Consider the following 24,451-nt stretch of genomic DNA (forward strand, 5'->3'; position numbering starts at 1 on the left):
CGGATTATGGCATCAGTGACACGTGACAATAAGTGACAGTCGAAGCCAGTGACAGACCGTGAGTAGGGAACTACTGCATAGGTGTAACAGCACCAGTGAGATGGAGCTCTGAGTAGCGTACGTGAGATAGATATGCAGTGACGCCGACACATGTTCTTGCTTTACTAAGAGCCTTTATTGTGGACACCAACACAATGCCAAGGCCCGGGCTTCGGTTCTTAATGGCTTCTCTCCAAGCGTCCTTTCCCCTCGTGCTCTCTCCTTTAACATCCCTCGAGCCCCCTTTCTGGAAGGTTTGCTCATCCTTTGTTTTCCCCTCAGAAAATCCATTGTCCTCCTTCCCCAACGGTTGGCAACCGTTCCCCCGACAGTAAAGTAGTAGTGTAATGTAATAGAAAGTGCACTTTTCTCAAAATAACCGAGTGCAAATGCTATGATGATATCATACCTAAAATTATAAAAGATAAATGAATGAATTTGCATTCATATAGTGCCAATATTATATACCTCAGATCCTGATTTAGGCAGCGCTAGTAAAGTCTATTTAACATTGGCTTTCGTGACCAATGCTTTTTTATTATTGATTTTGGGTCATATCGCATGAGCACAATGCCAATGTTAAGCCGCACACACGCTCCTTCCATCTGCTATAGCGTCGTGAATATCGTTGCCATGAGAACATGCCTTTTTTAAAATAGCTGCACCACAGCACTGTGCTAAAGATCAAAGTTGTTGTTGAGAGTTGCGATATACATCGTATTTGTTGGCGTGACAACGTATTATTACAGATCATACGATCCATTACATGATGCCGCGGTGGTTAGGATATGTTATCTCCCTCGCCTTGTATGCAGGAGGTCGTGGGTTCGACCCCAACCCTGACGCCTGTATATTTGAAGTTGGCGTGTCTCTCTCCCTGTGGTCGCGTGTATTTTTCTCCGGGGTCCTCCGGTTTTCCCTCCGCATTTAGTAAATATGCCTTTTAGAGTATTTGGCTGATATGTACATTTCCACATGATAAGCCACTTCGTTGAGCTTGATCTATCATTCGTGGTAGGCAGGTCACTTTTGAACAATACCTATATAGCTCAGTGGGCCTTAAACCTTCTAAAATAAAATAAAAAAAGTTTAGTTTGCTAAAGAACAATTGTTGAGAGTTATGAATGGCTCTCAACATACTGGTGTGCTGACGCTAATAAAAACATCGTTTTTGTGTGCGTGACAACGTATTATTGTACTTCTTACGATCCCATGACATGGTAATTTCCACGTCACATGCCAACCATTACACAACCAATTACCTTCAAACTGGAATGTAATGGACACTGCCTGGGAGCCGTTCCAGCCAACCCACTCTAGCCCTGCATTCGCCTGCCAGTCGCTGTGCCCGACGACTCCATCCAGTAGTTGTCCACGACCCCCGGACAGCATCCCCCCGCCGTCGCTCTCTCCACCAGAGTAGCCATCGTCACGGAGCGGGGTGCCTCCGAGCGCCTGCCCTTGTGGCACAGAGTAGCTGAGCGGTGCAGATAGCACGCCATCTGTCAGAACAGACGTAGACGACAACAACAACAAATGAACCTGATGGCGGGACCCTGGGGTCCCAAATAAACTGCAGTCAAAATCGTAATTGATTAATTTTTGGCGACTCCGTCCCACCGCGCACATAAACGCCGCGACCCACCTGGCGCAGATTATTGTGTTGTCATGTCGTCCAAGCGCAGCGAGGACAAATGCGCAGAATAAACAAAACTTTGAAACTTTGATTAGCGCATCGTGTAGAGCTCGTTGAGAGGAATAGATTGCCGTATCGTTCGCCTTCAACAGACAAAAGGACGTCGCAACGCAGTTTATGCGAGAGCCGGGGGCTTATGGGACCCCGAGGTCCCGCCATGAGGTTCAAATAAATAACTGATACAATTATTACTGAATTTTAATAACTACCGCATTCTCGGGATAGTCATGCAATTTTCTCCAGTAGTTAAAGATGCACCTGAAACATTGGTATGCACACACCCGTTAGGAGTTGCTGTGGAAATATATCGGTCAAAGAACACATTTGCACAACTCCTGTTCTGTCAACCCAAAAAAAGTAAATTTATTTGATAATATTAGCCCCTTGGCTTTTCTGTCCAATATTATTAAGAAGTGTTTGTTTGAGTAAGAAAATGCGTGGTCTCATGAGAATATCCAAAGGAGTTTTTTTTGGCTGGAACAGGAAGCTATTTTCAAATAGAACTTAAATCGGTCACCTAAAAAAAATGCGAAACGGAACCATTCCACGACTTAAAGCTTTCGTGACTGCAGAAATTAATATTCTTTGGGTCTTTTGGTAAAGTCACGTAGATAGGTTCAAAGAAAATAACAAACAAAATAAAAAAACTACGATGTTTCGACCACAACACAAGCGACGATGACGATCGCTTGTGCTGTGGTCGAAACTTCGTAGTTGTTATTTTTTGTTATTTTCTTTAAACCTATTTACGTGTTTTATCGAAAGACCCAAATAATATGGAACCATTCCTCAGCGGGATGGAGCGTAAATCCCCTTGACTATTAAGGCTGCCTGAGCGATCAGTTGTGCAAACCTGTTTACACGCGACTTCAAATATGTATTTACGCAACCAGTTACGAACAGTTGTGCGACCAGTCGTTTTACGGTAAAAAGCAAACTTCTACTTTCAAGCGATTTGCACGCCGATATGGAGCGACGTATTTGAGGACGTGCACACGTGATAACTGCCCTATTATTATGGATAATATTGACAGAAAAAGCCTACGTGTTAAATGTAAAAATCATGATTTCAGCTACCGGTACACACACTTCACTCTCTCTCGAAGAGAAAGGACGACTCAGATGCGCGACTTACCATTTCATTTCACTCCTATCGTGTGTGTGAGTATTGTGTTTGTTGTTGCAACTTGCTGACCTAACTGGACATCTGTGAAAACGAGCTTTATAGTTAATCGGATTCCTCCTCCAGTGTAAATAAAGATTCTGATTCTGACGTGGTGAGCTAGCACCTAATAATTGCCTGACCTCCGATGTCCTCTATATATATATTAATGTTTTATCAGCCAATTACCCGTAATTAGTATTTGTGTGGGAGGAAACCAGAGCACCTGGAGAAAACCCACGCGTGCGAGGTGAAAACAATCCCATCGAGGGAACCACGTGGGGTCCACACATTAGTTGTACTGACCACTCCTGGCAATCAAAGGTGTGGCAACCTCGAGACGCACGTGAAGAGAGTTTCAAAACATTTGTGCGATCCACCAAGCCGTGCCTTCATAGTGTTGGTTCACAGGCGTTCATATGTATGTGTGTTGAACTTATTTCTTGCCATACACATCAAACGGTGACAATCGGAGGTGCACCGCTACGGTCTGGCTAAATCCTAACGTGGAGCTAACCAGAACATTTGCAGGGCTATGCTTTAGAGGGCGTGTTCAAACACGTTTGCCATGTCCAATTACTACATACCTGTTGCAGACCTACACGCTTAGATTTGTACAAAACGGTTGCAGTCAATTAAGTTGAACGCGTACGAGAGCCATCGTCTTACAAAGTTGCTGAGAACGGGGCCAAAACATCAAATGGCCAGCAACAAATAACATCAAAGTTATAATGTCTCTGTGTAGTGAGTCTGTGGATCTATGTGTGAGGCATTTACTTGTCTTGCATATATGGCGCTCATTCTGTATGACAGTCACATGTGTAGTGTACTAATTCACAGACACTAGCAGGAGGTACTCTCTCTCTCTCTTTTATTCCGGCTGTCACAGCCTTCGGGGATAACTACATACCGGGTCTGGACAGCTAACATGTTGCCAGACCCACACCTTGAAGAGGTAGAAGATCACGCCGACGCCGACGGCACGACGAGTTCCATTCCAGATCGCAGCAGCCCCGACTTTGAGTCGGAGCTCGCCACGAAAGCTTCAATTCAAGGTAGAAATATTCTCTACCTGTGGCTTCATGTATGTGTCCCGATATAGAATATTTATACTGGTAGGAACCTCCTGGTTACAACAGCCACCAGGGGATTATTGTGTCCGTCGTGCAGGGAGGGGCTGGGTGGGGAGGTTGGGGCTGGGTGGGGAGGGAGGGGCTGGGTGGGGAGTGGGAGGGGTGGGGCTGCCCAGCGTGGCCAGGCTCTGCCCTCGGCCCCGCAACCCTCTGGACCTCCCAGAAGGCTCCATGTCTTGCCCACAGGTGAAACTGGTAGAACAGGCTGCTACTCCAAATTCCATTGTCTAACAATCTCCCTGCGGCACGCGCTACAGTGTCTCATCCAATGTCACAAGGCTTGTAAAAGCATTCGCTTAGTAGAAATGATTGAAGTTAGCCGTAACTTTGAAAAAAGGATGGATTATATTCTTATGGAAGGAAATTAATACTAATGTATAAACACCCAGTTCTTTCATTCTGTGATCAACGCGGCACGGATTGGTTAAAGTGCGTCACGTGACTGCGAGCAAACAGCCGGGTGAGTGAGGAGAAGGGTGAGTGAGGGTGAGGAGAAGGATGAGTGACAGTGAGGAAAAGGGTGAGTGACAGTGAGGAGGCGGGTGAGTGAGAGTGAGGAGACGGGTGAGTGAGAATGAGGAGACAGGTGAGTGAGAGTGAGGCAGAGCCGTGCTCCGTCGACTGCTGCCCTGAGGGACCCCCGTCCTCTCCACTGATGGCTTGAGGGAGAGCCGCGCTCTGTCCACTGCTGCCCCGAGGGAGAGCCGCCCTCTCTCCACTGCTGCCCTGAGGCAGAGCCGTGCTCTGTCCATTACATTAGTACTGGAGTTTTTTGTGCTTAAATCCACTGCTGGATGAAGGCCCACTGCACAATCGTAAGGATTTACTTGACCAGTCTGTTGGGGGCCGCCGCACGCTGTGGTTGTTGGGGGGCGCCCCCGCACAACCACATACTATGTAATTGGCGCCCCCCAACAACCTAGTTCATTAATAAGAGAATAAATTATGTTGTAGACAAAACAGATTATTTTTAACACATAGGCTTTCACGACCAATATTATCCATAATAGAGTTTGTTTTGTTCGATCATGTAAATATAAATGTGTCCTTAAACTCACCTCCACCCAACAAAGCCAATTTGTAAGGTTTATCACGTAAGCAAAACGTGCCAATTAGTTACGAGTTCAGCACGCCGATTATGACATTTCGCCGGTAATTACGAGATTCTTGCAGAATGCCAGAGTTCACGATTCCAGTATCAGATTTGCTAACATCGACTACCCATATATATCTATCAGTTAGAAATCTAGAAATTAAAGAATGCAGATTAGAATAGATGCCAAATGATGATAGCTTGGAAATTTGTACTGGATGCCAGACACTATGAATTGCTTTCATAATTTAATTATTATGATCATGGACTGTTAAAGACTTTCAACGCTCGAACTTCAAACATGAGTTAAATAAGCTCACAGGTCACCTTTAGATCGTGCATGATGCGACCTACACAGATGGTCACTAAGAATTGATGAATCCCAGTAATGGTAGAGCATAAAGTCTCTCACACTGTCTATTCCAACACTTTCCATTGTTATGACGTCAAGGCGATAAGGCACTTAATAAACCTATAACGAGACGGGATCAACCCTTTTGTGAAAATTGGCAGGACCCGAGTTAATTTCCCAGTTGATGGTAAAGTGTGGGTACTATATGAGGGCTTGACGAGCCTGCAAATAACTGGTGCTAATACTGCATTGAATGCAACTGGGATGACGTGCCTTGGAAATATATTTCGTTTGCATAGTACCCAACGTACATAATATACTGTGACTCTTAGATGTTAGAACAAATCACTTGCATTTTATATTTGGCTGTGCAACGAATTACTTAGGCGTGGGCACACCTCTAAATAGCTGTGCCATTCCAATTGCCTCTGCCACACTCTGTAATTTGTGTTTAAGAATGGCAAGCTACCTGAGGCTCAAAATCAAGTTTGGTCATAAAAAACATTAATCGTTTTTACATGTAAGTTATATATATAAAAAAAAAATCCGAGTTTTTTTGCATCCATGGCATGAGTGCGAATGTTAAGATAGAGCTCCTGTATGTAGAAATTCCTGACAATTTGTCAGCACCAAATGCAGAAATTGACCTATGGCATTTTGAATATTTGCGTCTATGTGTTTGAGTAGTAATCGAGCTATGACATTTTCAATACTTGTGTCTACGTGTTCGAGCAGTGATCGAGAAGTAATCGAGTTAAGACATTTTGATTACATGTATGCATCTATGTGTTTGAGCAACTACGACTGTGGAGAAGTCCAGCACATCACCGATGAATGCTTCTCCACAAATATGGCTGTCACCTGATGAAGCTAGTTGTAATTACTGGCAAAACGTCGTACTCAGATTGTGAATGTTGTGGCTTGGCTCTCCAACACACCGGTATGCTGTAATAGTAACGAATTGGCATGTTCTGTTTACGTGACAACCCTTACTAGTTGGCTGTGTCGGGTGGTGGTGGGTTTTAACGACACATTTATATATTTACGCGATCTAACCCAAAAAAACCCTCTATGATGGATGATATTGGTCGCGAAAGTCTACGTGTTAAACTATAATATTTTGTACTCTTTGGTTCTTTAGGAAAAGTCACGTAGGTAGAAAAATAATAAATCACAACGTTTCGATCGCAACACAAGCAACCGTCATCAGGTGAGAAAACTGCTGCAACAATAGGTTATGTAAGATTTGTCCATGAACCCATCCAGATATATAAACACAGACACAATTTCAACCGAGAAGATGGGTACAAACTGAGCAATCATTGGAAGGACGTTATTAACCAGTTTAGGTCATAACTGGCTGTGATGTCCCCTTCCTGCCCACCTATATTAGCAGATTTTCTCGACTCTCTGAGTCACATTCACACGCAGACCCTTCTTAGCTCTGCCCCACCCCCTCTCCTCCTGCCGCTGATCCCTATGTGAATTGCATCCCCACCCGTTCGCCCGTTATGGCAGCCCTTCCCATCCCTCCCCCCGTCGGATTAGCTGAAGTTTGATAGTCTTCTCTTGCGCTATGCCCATTTCTACCCTTTAAAAGCAGCCTGCATCAGCAGCTTTCCTCCTACCTTATATAACCTCTTGTTGCACCAGTTCTTTCTCACCAGATGACGGTTGCTTGTGTTGCGATTGAAACGTCGTGATTTATTATTTTTCTACCTACGTGACTTTACCGAAAGAACCAAAGAGTATGGATTCCTACAGTCATGAAAGCTTCATATCAAGATTATAATATTTTGAATACATGTCAATTTGTTCGAGCAGTAATTGAGCAGTAATCGATCTATGACATTTGAATACGTGTGTCTATGTGTCCGAGCAGTAATCGAGCATGGTTCAAGCTATAACATTTCTAATACATGTTTCTGTCTTCCAGCAGTAACCGAGCAGTGACCTATCTTTGGATCGTTAAAAATCAGTTGATTCCCATTTAATCCACCTTTTGGATAGTAAAAAATTGGTCGATTCCCTTTCCAATATTCCTTATATTCTGTCGCACATTCATGATATACTGTTACAGCGCACCATAGTTTCTGGTGGAGAGTAATTGTTCCTAATTACCCGTCTAGTTATTAATCTCCCAGCGCTTGGCATGCGTACCGTGGTGCAGGATAAGTAATGGAGACGCGGGGTCTTTGTGTTGATGTAAAATTGAGAGATAAATATTATACACACAGACACGAGACATGGAGAGCGACTTGGCATCCTTTAGTACGATAACAAGGGCAAACATCTTATAGAACGGATTAAACAAACAAGGAGGGGGTAATCATTTGGGACCCAGGTTACACAACCCCAGTGGCGGCTCCTGCAAAATCTCTCAGGGGGGGCAAATGTCTGGATGATTTATAAGGATAAGGTCCACCCATGCAAAGGATAAATTAACAGCTTAAGCATGTAAAGGCAACTTCACTTCTTTAATATTGTAATGCGGGCGTAAGCGACCTTCCGGAGGTGACGTCACGGGGGGTGGAGTCATGTGACGTGGGGGTAAGGTTCGGGGCTTTAAGCGGGTAAACCGGAAGGGGAAGGCAGTCGGGGTGTGAGCGGAAAAGAGTGAGGCCACGCGGGCAAGTGTGGAGAGGGGGGGCGCCGACGGCGATCGGGAGCCAACCCCGAAGATAAGAGGAAGCTGCGGAGTGGTGTGCAGCTGGGGAGGAGACAGCCAGGAGGGCTGCGTGTTAGATGCAGCGGTGTGGCTGCCAGGAGGAGCTGCGGAGAGAGAGAGAGAGGGGGCTGCTTGTTAGAGGCAGCGGTGTGGCTGCCAGGAGGAGCTGCGGAGAGAGAGAGAGAGAGAGCAAGAAGCTGTGAGAGCTGCGGAGGGAGAAGAGCAGCAGAGAGTACAGCCAAGGGGGGCTGTGTGAGAGAAACAGCAGCGGAGCTGCTGTTGTGGATCGGGCCGACATTGGAGTCAGCACCGTGGAGAAGCTACAGAGTAAAGACAGCCGTGTGGGTGTACAGCACGAACCGAATAATAAAGGACACTGAGCCAGACATCGTGGTCCAGTCGTTTATTACACTGGTGTCGGAAGTGCAACGGCATGTCGAAACAAGTGAGGAAGAAAGTTAATCCGGCGCCTGCATCGGCTTCTTCGTCCGACGACGACGAACTCCCTCCAACCACGGATCCTGTTGGGGTGGTGGAGGAGAGCCAGGCTGAGGCGACCACGGGAACGGGAGTGGAGGATGTTGGCGCGGTGGCGGGTCCGTCGACATCATCAGACGCGGATCAACGATGGCAAGCGATGGCGGTACAACTGGAGGCACTTAAGGACGTCCTGGCGCATCTATGCCATCTCGTCGCGCCAGGGACGATGGATGATGCAAGTGGTGCTCCGCGGGCCGCCACGTTGCCTGTCCTGCCGCCGCCATTGCCCACGCGGCAAGAGGCCGCCATTTTGCGCGCTCCGTGGCGCCAAACCGCCATCTTGGCCACGCCGCGGGCCGACGCCATTTTGAATTTGCCATCACAACCACCACCATTGGAAGACGGCGGGAAGAGGAGTCGGAGTCGCCACCTTACAACGGTTAAAGAATTTTCCGTCGGTGGGGACTGGAGCGCGTTCGCCTGCCGCTTCTTGGCGGCGGTACGCACAGCAAGATGGACCGATGCGGAGGCTTTGGAGGTGTTGCCGACTCTCCTGGACGACGAATCTGTCCGATTCTTCCGTTCCATAGCGACCGATAAGAAGGCAACTTTATGTGGTGTTTTTCAAGAAATGGCCGATGCTTATGAGCCACCAGATGATGCGCATCGGCGATTCGCTCAACGACAACGAGCACCAGAGGAGTCGCCCGTGGCGTTCAGGGGTGCGGTGCTGGAGCTGGCCATGGCAGCTTATCCTGAGACGCCACAGGACCTGCTTGAGCCTCTCATATTAGGGAAAATGTTGGAGTTGTCTCGGGATCTAGGGATCCCCATGCCTGTGTGTGGGCATGAGAAGCTAACTTCCCGGATGGCTGCTAAGTGTCTCGATGCGCAATTCAACCTCCGTCGCTGGAAACAAGTGACGGCGTGGACGGGGGGGCCCGTCAAAGAAGGGGATGCGCTGGGGTGGGACCCTGCGCAGGCCGTCTATGTTCCGGATGACCGGGGTCCTCAACAACTGACGGCCGCCTCCGCTCCATGGACGGGACGCGGCGGGCCGAGACCGCGCGCGATGCTACCAGAACGGGGCCGTCAGGAGGCGAGGCCTGCGCTTCGGCGCAACGAGGCCGAATGTTTCCGCTGCGGGCGTAGGGGCCACTACGCCAGAGACTGCTGGGCCCGCTTCCCGGCTCCGCCGCAGCAGGAGGCCTCGGCACCGGTCAAGTCGGCTAAAGATCCTCCGAAACAGGCATGTCGGCACGCACCAGACACTCGGCAAGGCTTTCCACCTCACCCACCACCTGTGTTGCGCGATCCTATTGTTGTTGTTAAAGAAAGGCCATCGACGGGGCCTTGTCATTCAGTTACGCAGTGGCGCAAATTGGCACGGAGAGTTGTCGCGGCCGCTACGGGTTCGTCCACTGTACCGGGGTCCATACAAGGTGTGGACGTGCGCATTTTGGTCGACTCGGGGGCGTCTGCGACTATTATATCGGATGTCATTTTCCATCTGTTGGGCATTCCGTCGGGGGCTGTGCGTCCGGTTTATGGGTCGTGCGTCGCTGCGAACGGGGGTAGCATGGGCATCGTGGGTCAGGTGGATGCTAAGATATCTATTGGGGATGTGTCGGCCTCGGGTGTTGTGTTGATATCGAGATCTTTGGCGGTTCCTTGTTTGTTAGGCACCGATTTTTTGGCTAAGATGCCCATTTTGATCAAAATCAATGAGAATTGTATTGAACTGCCGGGGGGCCGTCAAATCTCGTTTCTGCCGTCGCCCTGGGGGCGACCTGCTTCGGCCGTACAAGTGCAGGCGCTGTCCGTCGCATCTGTGGACATTCCACCTGGTACACAGATGCTTATACCCTTGCGGTATCGGAAGCCCCTGCCTGATCGGCTAGGAGCAGTAGGGGTCTTGTTGTCACCGTCCGCCACGATAACAACCGGGTTGGCGTTAGTGGGGGCACAGACCATCGTCCGGCCGGATCAATTACCGTTTTTACAGGTGCTTAATGCGGGGGGAGAAAACGTCCGTGTCCCGGCCGGTACGGTTGTGGCACATGCCACTACGGCGTTTGCGACCCATGATTGTCCACATAGCCGGGGAGTTGTTGCTGGGGTTTCCGAGCCAAGGAGTTCGGATGATCGTTGGGTTGCTCAATTATGTGACGAAAATTCTTCCCTGTCCATGGAGCAACGTGGTGCGCTGCGTAAATTGTTGTTGACATATTCCGATGTGTTCAGCTCCGATGATTTGGATTTGGGCCGCACTTCCTTGCTTTACCATCACATTGAGACGGGCGATGCTGCCCCTATTCGATTAAATTCGCATCGGATGAGTCCTGCGGAGCGAGAACACGTACGGGGGGCAGTGGAAGACATGTTGGCTGCGGACATTATATCGCCATCTAACAGCCCATGGGGCGCTCCAGTCGTCTTGGTTAAGAAGAAGGATGGCAAATTGCGATTTTGTGTTGATTTCCGCAAATTGAATAAGATATCGGTGGCAGATGCGTACCCCCTGCCGCGTATGGATGACTCCCTCGACGCATTGTCGGGGGCTAAGTTCTTTTCCACACTGGACCTCTCTTCGGGATTTTGGCAGCTTCCCCTTGACGAGTCCTCACGGGAGAAAACCGCTTTCCGTACGCCGCAGGGGTTATTTCAATTCAACTGTCTCCCGATGGGATTGAATGCGGCCCCTGCTACATTTCAAAGATTGATGGAGCTCGTTTTGACGGGGTTGCAGTGGGAGACATGTCTTATATATTTGGACGATATCATTGTCTTCAGCCGCACATTCGATGAACATTTGACGCGGCTGGAGACAGTGTTCACGAGGATGCGTTCTGCCAAATTGAAATTCAAACCAAAGAAATGTCACCTACTGCAACGGTCCGTCCGCTATTTGGGGCACATTGTGAGCGCTGAGGGAGTGTCCACGGATCCGGAAAAGACGGCGTGCGTCCGGGATTGGCCGACTCCGGCCACCGTGGGGGATGTTCGGCGGTTTTTGGGATTTGCCTCGTATTACCGAAGATTCGTGCCGGGTTTTGCGACGATTGCGAGGCCTTTGCATCTCCTTACGGGTAAAGGACGGAAGTTTGGTTGGGGACAGCCGGAGGAGGCGGCCTTTCGGAGTCTGCGTGATCTATTGGCCACGGCCCCAACATTGGATTATCCCGATTTCGATCACCCATTCATTCTTGATACGGACGCGAGTGACACAGGTATTGGGGCGGTGTTATCACAGTCTAAAGGGGGTGTAGAGCGTGTCGTGGCGTATGGTAGCCGAGTCTTGTCTCCTGCGGAAACCCGCTACTGTGTCACTCGCAGAGAACTATTGGCGGTTGTTTTTTTCCTACGGCAATTTCGACCATACCTCTACGGTCGTTCTTTTATTGTGCGTACGGATCATGCGGCCTTGCAATATGCCCTTAAAATTGACCAGCCATCCGGACAGTTGGCACGTTGGTTGGACACGCTACAGGAATTTTCCTTCCAAATTCAACATCGGAAGGGTGTGCGCCATGCGAACGCTGACGCACTTTCCAGATTACCGCGGCGCGCCCCTTGTAAATGTGAGTCGGGGACGCATAGGTGTTCGCCGATTCCAAACCCCCCTCAGCCGCTCACGTTGGCCGTCGAGAAGTCGGACACTCCGATGGAACCGGGACCGGCTGACGGGGTTTTGAATCTGCCGCGGTCTGTCTGGATCCGGGAACAGATGATGGATGAGTCATTGGTGTCCTTGCGGAAGCGGTCTGCTAAGGACAATGGGAGTCCGAGTACGGCTGTGGGGCCGCAAACCGCTCTCCGAGATGGTCTGCTTATGTGGCGGGAGGGGTTCCAGGAACGTTGGCGCCTGGTGGTACCAACGTCCTTGCGGTTCGAGTTGATTAGAACCCTCCATTGTGACACTCTCTTACATTTAGGGGTGCAGAAGACCTTGTTGACGTTGCAACGTCATTATTTTTGGCACGGCATGGCGACAGATGTCGTAGGGCACGTGCGCGCGTGCCCTGCGTGTGCACAACGTAAGCCGCCGAAACATCCTTACGTGCCGCCTCTCCAGTCGATTCAGGTGTCTCGAGTCAATGAATTGGTGGCACTGGACATATTGGGACCTTTTCCACCATCGGCGAGGGGTAATAAATATTTGCTGGTAGGGGTTGAGTACCTCTCCCGTTGGCCGATGGCCTGGCCGTTGCCTGATCAGTCGGCCGCGGCCATTACCGACGCCTTTTTGTTTGGGTATATTATGGATAAGGGGGCGCCTGAGAGACTCCTCACGGACCAGGGCAGGAATTTCTCTTCTAAATTATTGGCGGAAGTGTGCGCGGGCCTTGGGACTAAGAAAGTACGGACATCCCCATACCATCCGCAGACTGATGGTATGGTTGAACGGCTGAACAGGACATTGTCTGCCATGCTTTGCCATACCGTGAGTGAACAACAATCAGATTGGGATCTGCACATCCCCGGGGTGCTTTCGGCGTACAGGATGACGCCTCATGCGGCTACGGGATATTCGCCGTTTTACCTTATGTATGGTCGGGAAAACGTGCCGCCGGTGGATGTGCAATTGGGAACTGGGGTGAAGGGACCTCGGAAACCACTTCCTGAATACATTCAGGACACGGTTCGCCGAGTCACGGAGGCGCGGGAGAATGCCCGCGTGGCTACGGCCAAAGCCCAGGCCCGGAACGAGCGATATGCGCGACGGTCTGAGGGGGAGTGCCCTTGGAAGGTTGGGGACCTAGCCTGGCTTCATTGTCCACAGGTACGTCCGGGGACCTCGCCGAAATTGCACAAACCCTGGCATGGTCCCGTACGCCTCATTGCGGTTCCCAACCCACAGACAGCACGCGTCCAGATTGGGTCTCGTCGCTGGGTTGTGCATACGTCGCGCTTGAAACCATATGTTGCTCCCTTACATGATGCGTCATCCCCCAATGTTGCCTTGCCGGGGTCTGTTGCTGCTGACTCTCCCCTGCCTGCGTCCATTGATTTTGCTAGAGCGCCTGTCGTACCTGTTCCAGACAGGCCGGCCGTGACATTGCGGGGGACGAGGGGCCCTGCTCGGACGACGCCTGCCAGGTCTGCGGGACCTTCGAGCCCTGCAGCCCTTCCGACCCAGCTGCGGGCACGGTCACAGGACAAGCCCAAGACTAACTCTTTAGAGACACGGGACGGCGGTGGACTTCCAGCTGCGACAGGGGGATTACCCCCTGTCGTTCCTCGACTTTCATCGCGTTCCCGTTCTGCGAGTGGGCCGCCGACCGTCCGGGACGGGCCGGCGACCCGCACACGTTCCAAATCGCTTACGTTTCGTTGAGTGTTGTTGTCTTGTTATTTTCTTCTTACAGTTGTATTTATTGCATGCTTTTGTACGATCGTTGATGTTGATTGCGTTGTTGTTGTTCTTGCTGTTACATTATATGCTTAGTGTCCTTTAGGGGGGGAAGCTCGGTTCGCCGCATTACGATTGCTATTGGTCAGCCGAGGTCGGCTGGGATTTTTCTACGGGGGAGGGTGGTGTAATGCGGGCGTAAGCGACCTTCCGGAGGTGACGTCACGGGGGGTGGAGTCATGTGACGTGGGGGTAAGGTTCGGGGCTTTAAGCGGGTAAACCGGAAGGGGAAGGCAGTCGGGGTGTGAGCGGAAAAGAGTGAGGCCACGCGGGCAAGTGTGGAGAGGGGGGGCGCCGACGGCGATCGGGAGCCAACCCCGAAGATAAGAGGAAGCTGCGGAGTGGTGTGCAGCTGGGGAGGAGACAGCCAGGAGGGCTGCGTGTTAGATGCAGCGGTGTGGCTGCCAGGAGGAGCTGCGGAGAGAGAGAGAGAGGGGGCTGCTTGTTAGAGGCAGCGGTGTGGCTGCCAGGAGGAGCTGCGGAGAGAGAGAGAGAGAGAGCAAGAAGCTGTGAGAGCTGCGGAGGGAGAAGAGCAGCAGAGAGTACAGCCAAGGGGGGCTGTGTGAGAGAAACAGCAGCGGAGCTGCTGTTGTGGATCGGGCCGACATTGGAGTCAGCACCGTGGAGAAGCTACAGAGTAAAGACAGCCGTGTGGGTGTACAGCACGAACCGAATAATAAAGGACACTGAGCCAGACATCGTGGTCCAGTCGTTTATTACACTGGTGTCGGAAGTGCAACGGCATGTCGAAACAAGTGAGGAAGAAAGTTAATCCGGCGCCTGCATCGGCTTCTTCGTCCGACGACGACGAACTCCCTCCAACCACGGATCCTGTTGGGGTGGTGGAGGAGAGCCAGGCTGAGGCGACCACGGGAACGGGAGTGGAGGATGTTGGCGCGGTGGCGGGTCCGTCGACATCATCAGACGCGGATCAACGATGGCAAGCGATGGCGGTACAACTGGAGGCACTTAAGGACGTCCTGGCGCATCTATGCCATCTCGTCGCGCCAGGGACGATGGATGATGCAAGTGGTGCTCCGCGGGCCGCCACGTTGCCTGTCCTGCCGCCGCCATTGCCCACGCGGCAAGAGGCCGCCATTTTGCGCGCTCCGTGGCGCCAAACCGCCATCTTGGCCACGCCGCGGGCCGACGCCATTTTGAATTTGCCATCACAACCACCACCATTGGAAGACGGCGGGAAGAGGAGTCGGAGTCGCCACCTTACAACGGTTAAAGAATTTTCCGTCGGTGGGGACTGGAGCGCGTTCGCCTGCCGCTTCTTGGCGGCGGTACGCACAGCAAGATGGACCGATGCGGAGGCTTTGGAGGTGTTGCCGACTCTCCTGGACGACGAATCTGTCCGATTCTTCCGTTCCATAGCGACCGATAAGAAGGCAACTTTATGTGGTGTTTTTCAAGAAATGGCCGATGCTTATGAGCCACCAGATGATGCGCATCGGCGATTCGCTCAACGACAACGAGCACCAGAGGAGTCGCCCGTGGCGTTCAGGGGTGCGGTGCTGGAGCTGGCCATGGCAGCTTATCCTGAGACGCCACAGGACCTGCTTGAGCCTCTCATATTAGGGAAAATGTTGGAGTTGTCTCGGGATCTAGGGATCCCCATGCCTGTGTGTGGGCATGAGAAGCTAACTTCCCGGATGGCTGCTAAGTGTCTCGATGCGCAATTCAACCTCCGTCGCTGGAAACAAGTGACGGCGTGGACGGGGGGGCCCGTCAAAGAAGGGGATGCGCTGGGGTGGGACCCTGCGCAGGCCGTCTATGTTCCGGATGACCGGGGCCCTCAACAACTGACGGCCGCCTCCGCTCCATGGACGGGACGCGGCGGGCCGAGACCGCGCGCGATGCTACCAGAACGGGGCCGTCAGGAGGCGAGGCCTGCGCTTCGGCGCAACGAGGCCGAATGTTTCCGCTGCGGGCGTAGGGGCCACTACGCCAGAGACTGCTGGGCCCGCTTCCCGGCTCCGCCGCAGCAGGAGGCCTCGGCACCGGTCAAGTCGGCTAAAGATCCTCCGAAACAGGCATGTCGGCACGCACCAGACACTCGGCAAGGCTTTCCACCTCACCCACCACCTGTGTTGCGCGATCCTATTGTTGTTGTTAAAGAAAGGCCATCGACGGGGCCTTGTCATTCAGTTACGCAGTGGCGCAAATTGGCACGGAGAGTTGTCGCGGCCGCTACGGGTTCGTCCACTGTACCGGGGTCCATACAAGGTGTGGACGTGCGCATTTTGGTCGACTCGGGGGCGTCTGCGACTATTATATCGGATGTCATTTTCCATCTGTTGGGCATTCCGTCGGGGGCTGTGCGTCCGGTTTATGGGTCGTGCGTCGCTGCGAACGGGGGTAGCATGGGCATCGTGGGTCAGGTGGATGCTAAGATATCTATTGGGGATGTGTCGGCCTCGGGTGTTGTGTTGATATCGAGATCTTTGGCGGTTCCTTGTTTGTTAGGCACCGATTTTTTGGCTAAGATGCCCATTTTGATCAAAATCAATGAGAATTGTATTGAACTGCCGGGGGGCCGTCAAATCTCGTTTCTGCCGTCGCCCTGGGGGCGACCTGCTTCGGCCGTACAAGTGCAGGCGCTGTCCGTCGCATCTGTGGACATTCCACCTGGTACACAGATGCTTATACCCTTGCGGTATCGGAAGCCCCTGCCTGATCGGCTAGGAGCAGTAGGGGTCTTGTTGTCACCGTCCGCCACGATAACAACCGGGTTGGCGTTAGTGGGGGCACAGACCATCGTCCGGCCGGATCAATTACCGTTTTTACAGGTGCTTAATGCGGGGGGAGAAAACGTCCGTGTCCCGGCCGGTACGGTTGTGGCACATGCCACTACGGCGTTTGCGACCCATGATTGTCCACATAGCCGGGGAGTTGTTGCTGGGGTTTCCGAGCCAAGGAGTTCGGATGATCGTTGGGTTGCTCAATTATGTGACGAAAATTCTTCCCTGTCCATGGAGCAACGTGGTGCGCTGCGTAAATTGTTGTTGACATATTCCGATGTGTTCAGCTCCGATGATTTGGATTTGGGCCGCACTTCCTTGCTTTACCATCACATTGAGACGGGCGATGCTGCCCCTATTCGATTAAATTCGCATCGGATGAGTCCTGCGGAGCGAGAACACGTACGGGGGGCAGTGGAAGACATGTTGGCTGCGGACATTATATCGCCATCTAACAGCCCATGGGGCGCTCCAGTCGTCTTGGTTAAGAAGAAGGATGGCAAATTGCGATTTTGTGTTGATTTCCGCAAATTGAATAAGATATCGGTGGCAGATGCGTACCCCCTGCCGCGTATGGATGACTCCCTCGACGCATTGTCGGGGGCTAAGTTCTTTTCCACACTGGACCTCTCTTCGGGATTTTGGCAGCTTCCCCTTGACGAGTCCTCACGGGAGAAAACCGCTTTCCGTACGCCGCAGGGGTTATTTCAATTCAACTGTCTCCCGATGGGATTGAATGCGGCCCCTGCTACATTTCAAAGATTGATGGAGCTCGTTTTGACGGGGTTGCAGTGGGAGACATGTCTTATATATTTGGACGATATCATTGTCTTCAGCCGCACATTCGATGAACATTTGACGCGGCTGGAGACAGTGTTCACGAGGATGCGTTCTGCCAAATTGAAATTCAAACCAAAGAAATGTCACCTACTGCAACGGTCCGTCCGCTATTTGGGGCACATTGTGAGCGCTGAGGGAGTGTCCACGGATCCGGAAAAGACGGCGTGCGTCCGGGATTGGCCGACTCCGGCCACCGTGGGGGATGTTCGGCGGTTTTTGGGATTTGCCTCGTATTACCGAAGATTCGTGCCGGGTTTTGCGACGATTGCGAGGCCTTTGCATCTCCTTACGGGTAAAGGACGGAAGTTTGGTTGGGGACAGCCGGAGGAGGCGGCCTTTCGGAGTCTGCGTGATCTATTGGCCACGGCCCCAACATTGGATTATCCCGATTTCGATCACCCATTCATTCTTGATACGGACGCGAGTGACACAGGTATTGGGGCGGTGTTATCACAGTCTAAAGGGGGTGTAGAGCGTGTCGTGGCGTATGGTAGCCGAGTCTTGTCTCCTGCGGAAACCCGCTACTGTGTCACTCGCAGAGAACTATTGGCGGTTGTTTTTTTCCTACGGCAATTTCGACCATACCTCTACGGTCGTTCTTTTATTGTGCGTACGGATCATGCGGCCTTGCAATATGCCCTTAAAATTGACCAGCCATCCGGACAGTTGGCACGTTGGTTGGACACGCTACAGGAATTTTCCTTCCAAATTCAACATCGGAAGGGTGTGCGCCATGCGAACGCTGACGCACTTTCCAGATTACCGCGGCGCGCCCCTTGTAAATGTGAGTCGGGGACGCATAGGTGTTCGCCGATTCCAAACCCCCCTCAGCCGCTCACGTTGGCCGTCGAGAAGTCGGACACTCCGATGGAACCGGGACCGGCTGACGGGGTTTTGAATCTGCCGCGGTCTGTCTGGATCCGGGAACAGATGATGGATGAGTCATTGGTGTCCTTGCGGAAGCGGTCTGCTAAGGACAATGGGAGTCCGAGTACGGCTGTGGGGCCGCAAACCGCTCTCCGAGATGGTCTGCTTATGTGGCGGGAGGGGTTCCAGGAACGTTGGCGCCTGGTGGTACCAACGTCCTTGCGGTTCGAGTTGATTAGAACCCTCCATTGTGACACTCTCTTACATTTAGGGGTGCAGAAGACCTTGTTGACGTTGCAACGTCATTATTTTTGGCACGGCATGGCGACAGATGTCGTAGGGCACGTGCGCGCGTGCCCTGCGTGTGCACAACGTAAGCCGCCGAAACATCCTTACGTGCCGCCTCTCCAGTCGATTCAGGTGTCTCGAGTCAATGAATTGGTGGCACTGGACATATTGGGACCTTTTCCACCATCGGCGAGGGGTAATAAATATTTGCTGGTAGGGGTTGAGTACCTCTCCCGTTGGCCGATGGCCTGGCCGTTGCCTGATCAGTCGGCCGCGGCCATTACCGACGCCTTTTTGTTTGGGTATATTATGGATAAGGGGGCGCCTGAGAGACTCCTCACGGACCAGGGCAGGAATTTCTCTTCTAAATTATTGGCGGAAGTGTGCGCGGGCCTTGGGACTAAGAAAGTACGGACATCCCCATACCATCCGCAGACTGATGGTATGGTTGAACGGCTGAACAGGACATTGTCTGCCATGCTTTGCCATACCGTGAGTGAACAACAATCAGATTGGGATCTGCACATCCCCGGGGTGCTTTCGGCGTACAGGATGACGCCTCATGCGGCTACGGGATATTCGCCGTTTTACCTTATGTATGGTCGGGAAAACGTGCCGCCGGTGGATGTGCAATTGGGAACTGGGGTGAAGGGACCTCGGAAACCACTTCCTGAATACATTCAGGACACGGTTCGCCGAGTCACGGAGGCGCGGGAGAATGCCCGCGTGGCTACGGCCAAAGCCCAGGCCCGGAACGAGCGATATGCGCGACGGTCTGAGGGGGAGTGCCCTTGGAAGGTTGGGGACCTAGCCTGGCTTCATTGTCCACAGGTACGTCCGGGGACCTCGCCGAAATTGCACAAACCCTGGCATGGTCCCGTACGCCTCATTGCGGTTCCCAACCCACAGACAGCACGCGTCCAGATTGGGTCTCGTCGCTGGGTTGTGCATACGTCGCGCTTGAAACCATATGTTGCTCCCTTACATGATGCGTCATCCCCCAATGTTGCCTTGCCGGGGTCTGTTGCTGCTGACTCTCCCCTGCCTGCGTCCATTGATTTTGCTAGAGCGCCTGTCGTACCTGTTCCAGACAGGCCGGCCGTGACATTGCGGGGGACGAGGGGCCCTGCTCGGACGACGCCTGCCAGGTCTGCGGGACCTTCGAGCCCTGCAGCCCTTCCGACCCAGCTGCGGGCACGGTCACAGGACAAGCCCAAGACTAACTCTTTAGAGACACGGGACGGCGGTGGACTTCCAGCTGCGACAGGGGGATTACCCCCTGTCGTTCCTCGACTTTCATCGCGTTCCCGTTCTGCGAGTGGGCCGCCGACCGTCCGGGACGGGCCGGCGACCCGCACACGTTCCAAATCGCTTACGTTTCGTTGAGTGTTGTTGTCTTGTTATTTTCTTCTTACAGTTGTATTTATTGCATGCTTTTGTACGATCGTTGATGTTGATTGCGTTGTTGTTGTTCTTGCTGTTACATTATATGCTTAGTGTCCTTTAGGGGGGGAAGCTCGGTTCGCCGCATTACGATTGCTATTGGTCAGCCGAGGTCGGCTGGGATTTTTCTACGGGGGAGGGTGGTGTAATGCGGGCGTAAGCGACCTTCCGGAGGTGACGTCACGGGGGGTGGAGTCATGTGACGTGGGGGTAAGGTTCGGGGCTTTAAGCGGGTAAACCGGAAGGGGAAGGCAGTCGGGGTGTGAGCGGAAAAGAGTGAGGCCACGCGGGCAAGTGTGGAGAGGGGGGGCGCCGACGGCGATCGGGAGCCAACCCCGAAGATAAGAGGAAGCTGCGGAGTGGTGTGCAGCTGGGGAGGAGACAGACAGGAGGGCTGCGTGTTAGAGGCAGCGGTGTGGCTGCCAGGAGGAGCTGCGGAGAGAGAGAGAGAGGGGGCTGCTTGTTAGAGGCAGCGGTGTGGCTGCCAGGAGGAGCTGCGGAGAGAGAGAGAGAGAGCAAGAAGCTGTGAGAGCTGCGGAGGGAGAAGAGCAGCAGAGAGTACAGCCAAGGGGGGCTGTGTGAGAGAAACAGCAGCGGAGCTGCTGTTGTGGATCGGGCCGACATTGGAGTCAGCACCGTGGAGAAGCTACAGAGTAAAGACAGCCGTGTGGGTGTACAGCACGAACCGAATAATAAAGGACACTGAGCCAGACATCGTGGTCCAGTCGTTTATTACAATATTAATGAAAAATAAAGTGACTCTTACAATACATCTTGTTTGTTTCTATACTCACTATTAATACAATCCACTTGAATACATGTCAATTTGTTCGAGCAGTAATTGAGCAGTAATCGATCTATGATATTTGAATACGTGTGTCTATGTGTCCGAGCAGTAATCGAGCATGGTTCAAGCTATAACATTTCTAATACATGTTTCTGTCTTCCAGCAGTAACCGAGCAGTGACCTATCTTTGGATCGTTAAAAATCAGTTGATTCCCATTTAATCCACCTTTTGGATAGTAAAAAATTGGTCGATTCCCTTTCCAATATTCCTTATATTCTGTCGCACATTCATGATATACTGTTACAGCGCACCATAGTTTCTGGTGGAGAGTAATTGTTCCTAATTACCCGTCTAGTTATTAATCTCCCAGCGCTTGGCATGCGTACCGTGGTGCAGGATAAGTAATGGAGACGCGGGGTCTTTGTGTTGATGTAAAATTGAGAGATAAATATTATACGCACAGACACGAGACATGGAGAGCGACTTGGCATCCTTTAGTACGATAACAAGGGCAAACATCTTATAGAACTGATTAAACAAACAAGGAGGGGGCAATCATTTGGGACCCAGGTTACACAACCCCAGTGGCGGCTCCTGCAAAATCTCTCAGGGGGGGCAAATGTCTGGATGATTTATAAGGATATGGTCCACCCATGCAAAGGATAAATTAACAGCTTAAGCATGTAAAGGCAACTTCACTTCTTTAATATTAATGAAAAATAAAGTGACTCTTACAATACATCTTGTTTGTTTCTATACTCACTATTAATACAATCCACTCAAGTTTCTTTTATTAAAGATTCCACTAGGTGGCGACAAATAATATTGTTGGATGAAACGTGCTTACGTATGATGACGTAAGCACGTTAGTGCGAGCCCTCCTGGAAGCCATAGAGAATGCATTGCAGCGCCCCCGTTCGTAAAAAAACATATTTGAATGTAAGTCGATGGGAACACTCTGGGCGATTCTCAGCCGGAGTGAAATCGCCCAAAAAGAGGCGGTACTCCCCAGAACGTGACATGACGCTGATTGGACTATATCCAGAGGCACAGTGACGGCTAGCGTGACTCTGTGGTTGAATGACATTGGTGGTGCGTCGCCCAATCGCCCTAATGAAGAAACCGCCCCTGCACAACCCTATATTTTCCACAAGGGTTATTATTTGTCTAAAGCAGAATTGTTCAGGAATGTAACCCTCGCGTTTGGCGAGGTATGCCTGTACGGTACAATTTTTCATTTTATATTCAGGTTTTAAATAATGCAAACACAAACGGAAATCTAGGTACGCCAGTATTGTATTTCTATGTTTCCCACATCTTTGCTCCCCATCTCTGCCAGCGCACACTGACCAGCATGAAGTATGGTCAAAATAATCCTCACCACGCACAGCGTGGGAATATTCCGCATCCAGCAATAGATTCACAAAGGGCTGGACATGCACATGAATGTCTGTTAATCATACAATTGTAAAGATTGTCGATGCATATTTAAACTGTGAAAGGACACCACGTACATTTTCGTCTATTTTCTTTTATTGGAAGCAAAGAACCAACTAAAATATCAGAAAAACACAGTTTTATTTTGTTATACTAAGGGTGACCTTCAACAATTTTATAACATGAATAATTAACACGTGATGCCAAAAGCAAAACAAGCATAGTTTTAATCATCAAATGCTTCTAAAAACTAAAAAAATCATTTACAAAGAATGAAACAGTAGCAGTAAGATAACATGGAAGTACTAAAATACACATTTAAATCTAAGTCAAATAAGGTGGGTTTATTATTTCACCGCAGATTAGCACGGTTTGGCTGCGTGCGGTGCGAAAGAAGTTCAACACCCGTACATTTAAGGTGACAGGCTTTTGCCTACTTATTCGCGGAGATATTACAAGGTGTATTTTGAAATATATTCTCACTCCGTGTCAATCGTAGTAAGTAACACACGTTCTTACCTTGACAATAGACAGCAAAAAATAAGAAGAGGTTCACTGCTGCTCTAAAATGGGCCATACTACACATTCTGTGCTGACAAGAACGTCAGCTGAGCTATATTTATGGGGACCAGTTAAGGGAGTGGTTGTATACACCAATGACGTCAATCTCGCCAGCAGCGATAACTTGCACAACTTAACCAACACAAAATAATAAAGCTGCTCTGCCTCACGACTGCAGACTCTCACGGTGATTTTCATTTCCCCCGACGCATGTGACAGCTGCCACAGCTGGGCATTGTTGGCACGAATGTTCTTTACCGCATCGAGGAATTTGCTACATCTTTTTGCACTCCCTTTGTCAAAATACAACTCGTTGGGCCTTGTTGGGTCAAAGGGTCACCCTGGTGCCAGATTCGTGGCGCACACGAAATCCGGCACAAACTTCTGAGGTATTAAAAATGTGCACCCCTTACCGAATGAGGCCTGAATAAAAGTTTTAGTTTTTCCCCCCTCCGCTCATCCACCCCTTTCATCGACTGGTAAAGTGGCTACTTCTTGTTTCACACTGAATTTCCCCTTAGCGTCCCGGGTGATGTCGGCAATGGCTGAGATGAAGTTACACAAAGGGCCGCCTACACAGGTATTGCAGTGAAGCTTCAGTCGGGGATGTATATAATGAAGGGTTACGAGGACTCCACCCCCAGCCGCGGTGCTGGGCTACTCATCTCAAATTTAGTTAAGGGGCGCCACGGTGGTATGATGTTATCTTCCTCGCCTGGTATGTGGCCATCCATAAATGACGTCACGCGATTTTGGACGATTTTAGACCCCCCCCCCTTCGTCACACGGCGTCACAAAAAGTCAGACCCCCCTCAAATATGACGTCACAAAGCTCTGCCCCTTCCCCAAAAAATAACATGCTTCAAATCGCTTTAAACTATTGTCATTGTAGTGCGTATTTAATGTGGCGCTGCACTCTGATGTTGTAGGAGAAAACATTTATAAAAAAAATCGATTTCATTAAGTAGAACGTGTTGTCTATATTTATTTAAAGTTGCGCATTGTGATGTGACGGCAAATTTCTCAAACCTCCCACCCCCCTCGTCACACATCGTCACAAATGTCTGACCCCCCCCCCCCCGGGTGCGTGACGTCATTTATGGACGACCCCTATGCAATATGTCCGGGGGTTGGATCCCGATTCCGACCTGACATCTGCTGTATATTTGGAGTTTGCGTCTCTCTCTCATCGTCACTACAGTGGGCGAGGAAATGTTAACTCCCTCGCCTGGTATGCAGGAGTAAGGGGGTTCGATCCCGACCGATTGACACCTGCTGTATATTTGGAGTTTGCGTCTCTCTCTCTCATCATCACTACAGCGGGCTAGGATATGGTAACTACCTCGCCTGGTCTGCAGGAGTACGGGGGTTCGATCCCGACCCCGACCCTGACACCTGCTGTATATTTGGAGTTTGCATGTTCTCCCCGTATGGATTTTTTTCT

The 24,451-nt window shown here is 51.0% G+C and overlaps 1 protein-coding gene across 1 annotated transcript in view; it reads right to left on the reverse strand.

Moving 5' to 3' along the window:
* Positions 1 to 23,019, reverse strand: part of LOC144733722 (uncharacterized) — a 34,344-nt gene extending 11,325 nt beyond the window's left edge. Inside the window, exons 1-2 of the mRNA XM_078615746.1 lie at positions 22,966 to 23,019; positions 1,302 to 1,541 (exon numbers count right to left, since the gene is read on the reverse strand). Of these exons, the coding sequence (XP_078471872.1) occupies positions 1,302 to 1,431 (130 nt within the window). The 5' untranslated portion in view covers positions 1,432 to 1,541; positions 22,966 to 23,019. The remainder of the gene's footprint in view (positions 1 to 1,301; positions 1,542 to 22,965) is intronic.
* Positions 23,020 to 24,451: the final 1,432 nt, after the last annotated feature.

The sequence above is a fragment of the Lampetra planeri genome, chromosome 48 (assembly GCF_965212315.1).
Source record: "Lampetra planeri chromosome 48, kcLamPlan1.2.h2, whole genome shotgun sequence".
Lineage (NCBI taxonomy): Eukaryota > Metazoa > Chordata > Hyperoartia > Petromyzontiformes > Petromyzontidae > Lampetra > Lampetra planeri.